This window comes from Anneissia japonica, unplaced genomic scaffold, assembly GCF_011630105.1.
Source record: "Anneissia japonica isolate Jap-2015-1 unplaced genomic scaffold, ASM1163010v1 scaffold1782_len167522_cov105, whole genome shotgun sequence".
Classification (NCBI taxonomy): domain Eukaryota; kingdom Metazoa; phylum Echinodermata; class Crinoidea; order Comatulida; family Comatulidae; genus Anneissia; species Anneissia japonica.
The window spans coordinates 90,896-97,713 of NW_022713947.1; the positions used below are offsets into that span (position 1 = coordinate 90,896).

The window sequence follows — 6,818 nt, forward strand, 5'->3', positions numbered from 1 at the left end:
GCATAATACATTTCATTTCCATAACTTGCTGCAGCCAATAGTCTTTGGTAACACATTGCTCTGGGTTACAAAGATGCTCTAGACTTTCAGTTGCGATGCATGTGTAGTGATTCTGTCGTTTTATAAATTGATTACTGATACACATATGATTCAATTGTCGCGACCAATTTTCAGTCATCGATGCGTTGGACACAGTGAATTAAAATCTTCAATTAAAAGAAACTTCGATTAAAAGTATTTTAAAATTAAGAGAATCAAGCTTGGTGTTTTCAATTTCTTTATTTTCGTGTTTTTAAATTCTAGATCATTATAATTTTAAATGTGTGTTATAGAAGCAAATGTTCCTTAAATTTTGGTTTATTATGATATAGACAGCCTGTATTCTAATAAAGATTTATGTGTTGCACAAGATATTTTCTAGGTGTAGCAATCTATTTTGACTCTTTTCAATTAGTTTTAGTACAATAATGAATTTAATCACGTAATTCTTTGCACTAAACAGTATTTTGTAAATGAGCCAAAATTAAAAGAACCTTCTCATGTAAAGACACAGACACAAAGTATGTAATCATCGTAAAAGATCGATCATAGTCTTCGTGAAATAACAAAGATGCAACCGTTGGAAACAAACTGTACTTAACATTATGCAATTTTCCTTGTATTGCACAATGCAATTAAACATTGTAATTTTGTAAATTAATGATGATCATGTCGACACGTTTGTCTTTTATGTGTTTGTAATAAAGTTACAGTATTTTCTGATAAACCTTTATGCTAATCACTAAGTTACACCCCTGTCTGAGGCCATTAACAGCAAACATATCAAAGATATACATACTAATAAGCCACCCCATTATTCTGTCCTTGTAAAATGCAATGCGAGGGTTAAATAATCCTAATCGGGCTTATGCCGTCCTGTATATTATATATACAACCAGATTACAACAGTTTAATTACTATACTGGAAGCCTCAAACGCCGGGAACCAGCGTAGATTTTTAAACCAATTTCTAAATACGCCATTTTGGAATTCATCCAAATTATGACTGTAAACACACGCATTTACAAGGTTTTTTGGATTCAAAATGTACGTATACAGGTATGTATATCATGTCTTCCTCTAAAAATCGCAAGTTGTTCTCGGGTGGGACTCGAACCCACGATCTCCAGATCACTAGCCTGGCATCATACCTCTAGACCACCGAGCTTGCGCCTGATGGCCAGGGTTGAATTCGAGTCAAAGTAATCAGCGGGTACCGGTACTGCATTGTTGATAGTAATTGTTATTGTCGTGATGGAATAATAGACAATAACTGGATTTGCGTCTGGAGAAACATGTATAGGTGTAATTTTTGCTGTACCTGACGTGGAAATGTACCGAATACTCAGTACATTTGAAAACAAAAATCGCAAGTTGTAATAATAATAATAATAATAATAATAATAATAATAATAATAATAATAATAATAATAATCCATCCATTAGTCCATCCATTTACTCACTCATTCTCTCACTCATTTACAGTCACTCATTTTTTCACTCATTTATTCATTATTTCATTCATTCATTTATTCACCCACTCATTCAATCACTAATTCATTCATCTATTCATTTATTCATACATTCATTCATTCATTTAATCATTCATTCATTTATTCATTCATTCATCCACTCACTCAATCACCTATTCATTCATTCATTCATTCATTCATTCAATCATTCATTCATTCATTTATTCATTCATTCATTCATTCATTCACCCACTCACTGAATCAGTTATTCATTCATCCATTCATTTATTCATGCAATCATTCATTCATTTATTTACTCTCATTAATTTATTAATTAATTCATTCATTCATTCATTCATTTATTCATTCATTCATTTATTCATTCATTCATTCATTCATTCATTAATTCATTTACATTTATTCATTTGATTTTATTTATTTATTCATTCATTCATTTTCAATCATTCATTTTTATTCATTCATTCATTCATATTTTCATTCATTTATTTTCATTCATTTTATTAATTATGGTTATAAAACACATATGTATTTTCTGATTGGAACTAAAAATAATGGGTTTTTTTTTTGGAACAGTGGCGGATTTAAACGGGGCCCAGCTGGCCTGGTCCCCACCTAAAGTTTTCAAAATAAAAAAAAAATGGAGAAAAAAGGAAAATTATACAAGGATAAAAAGATACAATAATAATAATAATAATAATAGTAATAATAATAATAATATTCCATCCATTCGTCCATCCATTTACTCACTCATTCTTTCACTCATTTACTCTCACTCATTCATTATTTCATTCATTCATTTATTCACCCACTTACTCAATTACATATTCATTTGTAGCAGTACTACCATCTGTAAATATGTATATAGGATCTGTGTGTAAATAATACCTTGCATTTTTAACTAATATCTCAACTTCATGGGTTATACACCAAGCTTAGGAAGGTCATTTACCTTAAGGTCATTTGCCTTAATTCAAGTGACCACACATCATTTGGGAATGTTGATGAGTTTCCCAGGTACTAGACAAGGACAGGCAATTACTAATCCTTATTGGTCAGATGGTATGAAAGGTGATTCCTCAGTTTGTCCTCTCTGAGTACACATTACTTTTGCTTTCTATCAATTTGTATATATCATCAACTTGTTTCTCAAGTGTTTTTGTAAATACGCTTTTCACTTGGAATAAATTGTACAGTTTTACATATAAATTAGTGTGGTGTATTTTTATCATCTCATCGTACACTTACACTAAACATTCATCTATTTATTTATTAATGCAATTATTCATTCATTATTTCATTCATTTTCATTTATTCATTCGATTTTATTTATTCATTCATTTTCAATCATTAATTTGTATTCATTCATATTTTCATTCATTCATTTTTATTTATTTTATTCATAGATTACTCTATGCATTAATTATGGTTATAAAACACACATGTGTTTTTTCATTAAAAATAAAAATAATAATTGTTTGGAACAGTGGTGGATTTAAGGGCGAGCCCATCTGGCCTGGTCCCCACTTAAAGTTTTCAAAATAAAAAAAATGGAGAAAAAAGAAAATTATAAAAGAAAAAAGGGATACAATAATAATAATAATAATAATAATAATATAGGGCCTACTGTATAGTATTTTTACTATAAAACAATAAATAAGGCCACTGTAAAATCAATCTGTATTATGGAGTGTTAACTGGCATTAAATCACCTAAACTACTGTATAAACCAAGCTTGTATTAAACTCATTTTGTTTCTACTGGGCTAAGAATTAACTATGGACCCGCCCACTCTTCATCATACACTGTATGCAATAAAGTAACACATGATCAATTTGAAGGAGTTAGCGGTGCACGGAGCGAGGTTATTTTAATCCGCAACGAGAAAAGGGGTCCGATTGTATATCCACACGAGGATATGCAATATATTGAAATTATTACGCCGACCGAGTGACACCCATTGGGGTGTACCTACGCCCATTGACACAAAGAGTTCCACTGATGTCGGAAAATTGATTTGTTTTCTTAACTTTATGTACAGTGTATGATAATAATAATAATAATATTAATAATAATAAAGTATTAATAATAATAATAATAATAATAATAATATTAATAATAATAATAATAATAATAATAATAATAATATTCCATCCATTTGTCCATCCATTTACTCACTCATTTACACTAACTCATTTTTTCACTCATTCATTCATTATTTCATTCATTCATTTATTCATTCACTTAATCAATCACTAATTCATTCATCTATTCATTTATTCATGCATTCATTCTTTCATTCATTTAATCATTCATTCATCCATTCATTTATTTTCATTTATTCATTTTCATTTATTCATTTTCATTTATTCATTCGATTTTATTTATTCATTCATTATTAATCATTCATTTATTCATTCATATTTTTATTCATTCATTTTCATTTATTTTGTTCATAGATTACTCTATTCATTAATTATGGTTGAAAAACACGTGTGTTTTTTGATTAAAACTAATTTTTATTTTATTTTTTGGAACAGTGGTGGATTTAAGAGCGAGCCCAGCTGGCCTTGTCTCCACCTAAAGTTTTAAAAATTACAAAAAAAAATAGGGAAAAAAGGAAAATTATACAAAAGGATACAAGGATACAATATTGATAATAATAATATTAATAATAATATTAGTAATAATAAAACTATTAATAATAATAATAATAATAATAAAATATATTTAAATATATTTTGAGAGTGCTGAGAGTGCCATTTCCAATCATCTAGAGGTGCAATAATCATAAATGTTCTCGCCTCAGCCAAAACCGTGGTGGGGCTGAGATATACAGACCCACAACCTGTGGATTGGTCCCTCCCTGGGACCCCTCTATTTCAAATTTCTGGATCCGCTACTGAGTGGGTATGTACGTTGTGCATAGGCATGACACTGCTAAGGTAGCATCTGATCTAACAAGGATTATTGATACTATATATTAATTGAAAAAAAAAAATCACCTCCCAACATAAGTATTTAATTTTAAGGAGGTGATGCTAAACAAGTATTTTTTTTTATTATTTTGGCCTAATTTAAATTAGTATTGTTTTTTAAGGTTTTTTTCTCCAATAATTCAACATAGATGGTATATATATTATTATGCATTAACCTTGGCCTTATGATGGTTTTGCGCACCCAGGCCTACCTCTCTACCAGCAATTTTCTATACAAATATGAGTTAGATTACTTCTCAGTTTAATCCTGCAAATTAAATACTGATCACGCCAATTTCATCCTCAATATCCAGTATTTATACAGTACTTTGTTTTAAAGTACTTCACATTTTGCAAATTCATTTAAATTCAAATTCAATTCTAAAATACTTTATTATCCAAAGGGATATTCATTTGGTCATGGTATAATATATCAAAAAATGTTCAATGAATAAAATACATATAAAAATAGTTTAAAAAAAAGTTTATACATGAAAAAAAAATCATTTTTAAATTAGGGATTTAAACAATAAGTGTTATGTTTGTTTTCTTTTATTAAATTATTTAAAAAAATGTAACACAAAAATTTGTGAAACAATAAATAGAAAAATATTTAAAATCCTCAAACTCTCCGGACTTGTATAATCTATTATTTTTATATAATTATTTATTTATTATTTTATTATTATTTGTTTATTATTGCAGATTACATACATATGTTTTAACTCTGGTTTACGTAATGCGTTTTTCACTAAATTAGGACTACCGTATCTCTGACAGACTGCACTTGAACTATCTAGATAAATAACCTCAAGTCAATGATAAAGTAGCTAGTGAGTCCTAAAAACACACGTCTGTCCACATATTAATAAGATACCCAATGAAATTACAAATAGCTTTGTTATAATAATCTTATTATTAGGACTCACATTATCATTAAAATGTGTTTTATTGAAATGTTTTAGACAATTTATTAGGTCAATATGTAATATGATGGTCTCATTGCGGCCCCTCATGTCAATCCTTCACTTTATTAAATGTGTATTTACTTCTCAGAAAAACATCGTTTTTCATTTTTTGCTTAAGTCCTATAAATGTTACGGCTTATGATTTAACTTTAATTTAATTATTGTTGATCTCATTTTGTCTATCCATCAGATGAATTTTGTTTATGGTTCTAGCTATATGAACTCTGCAGGGATATTAGTGTGGCCAATATTTTGTTGATGAGTTTGGGCTTAGGGGAAGTTTTATAGGGGTCTATTACTTTCATTAGTCTTGTGAAAGAATCACGTCCGTCGTACCGACCCGTTCTTCGAACATTTGGTTGCAGCCGGTGGTCTGCATCCTCTTCTGCTTCTCCTCGGACGTCACGTAGTTGCCCAGCTCGCCGAGGTTTGGTTCGTAGATGAGGCCCATCGAACCCATGCTGATGGTCTACGTCTTGTTGCCGTGCTTATCCAAGAACTCGACCGAACATTTCAAACGCGATTCGTCTCCCTCGACGGCGGACAGACGGACGGATTTCACCTTGAGTATGTCGGTCGCCTGTCTTCGGTCCCACGCCTCGACGCATTTGAGGACGGTGCTCCGTTGTCGCTCGTCCGTTGGTGCACGTTCGTCACCGACTCGAGCACGAAATAGACGACCTTGGCGAAAACCGGCGTCCGTCTGAACTTCTCCATGAACGCGTCGAAGCTGGTGACAGAACCGACCCCGCATTCCAACTTGTCCGATCCTGGGAAATTCGAAGGGTCCATCGCCTCCTCGTCAGTGTACTCGATGGTTCTCGATTCCGGCCACATTTCGCAAGTGTGCATCACCCAATCCAGGTATTCCGTCGGCAAGTATTCCAGCGACAACTTGTCGAGAGGTTTGACGATTGCACCGTCTTTGTCCAAATCCATAGTACGGTTACGTGTTGCCAGTTCGATCGACATCGTTGGAGTGATTAATTATCGGTTCTCATTAACGGTATTTATATAGGAAAAAAATCGCACATACGTACTCAGATGGTGTCGCTATACTTTCCTCTGTCCTTCGTTGCGATCGCGTCGGCGACATTTCTGGCGATGCTGTGTGCTTTCACGCCCGACCTGGCAGTCGACGATGTCGAATTCTTGGGCACCGGGGCGGTTTCGAAGCTGACTGTGTCGGAAGGAAAGGTGAAGATGTGTATAAGAGACAGCTTCAGGTACCTTTCGGTGGCCCTGTACGCGATGCGATCGGAGTCGTTCTCCACGAAGTCTTCCACGCGAAAATTTTCGGCAAAGAATCTGCAAAGTTCCATTTGCGTGACGACATGTTACAT

The 6,818-nt window shown here is 32.4% G+C and overlaps 1 protein-coding gene and 1 non-coding gene across 2 annotated transcripts in view; one reads left to right on the forward strand and one right to left on the reverse strand.

Moving 5' to 3' along the window:
• Positions 1-1,134: 1,134 nt before the first annotated feature.
• Positions 1,135-1,206, reverse strand: Trnat-agu. Its single transcript has one exon. It is a non-coding gene; the product is annotated as a tRNA-Thr (tRNA).
• A 5,373-nt stretch (positions 1,207-6,579) lies between these two features.
• The window catches only part of LOC117108816 (RING finger protein 145-like), a 45,687-nt gene continuing 45,448 nt past the window's right edge, over positions 6,580-6,818 (forward strand). Inside the window, exon 1 of the mRNA XM_033250962.1 lies at positions 6,580-6,672. Within this exon, the coding sequence (XP_033106853.1) occupies positions 6,580-6,672 (93 nt within the window). The remainder of the gene's footprint in view (positions 6,673-6,818) is intronic.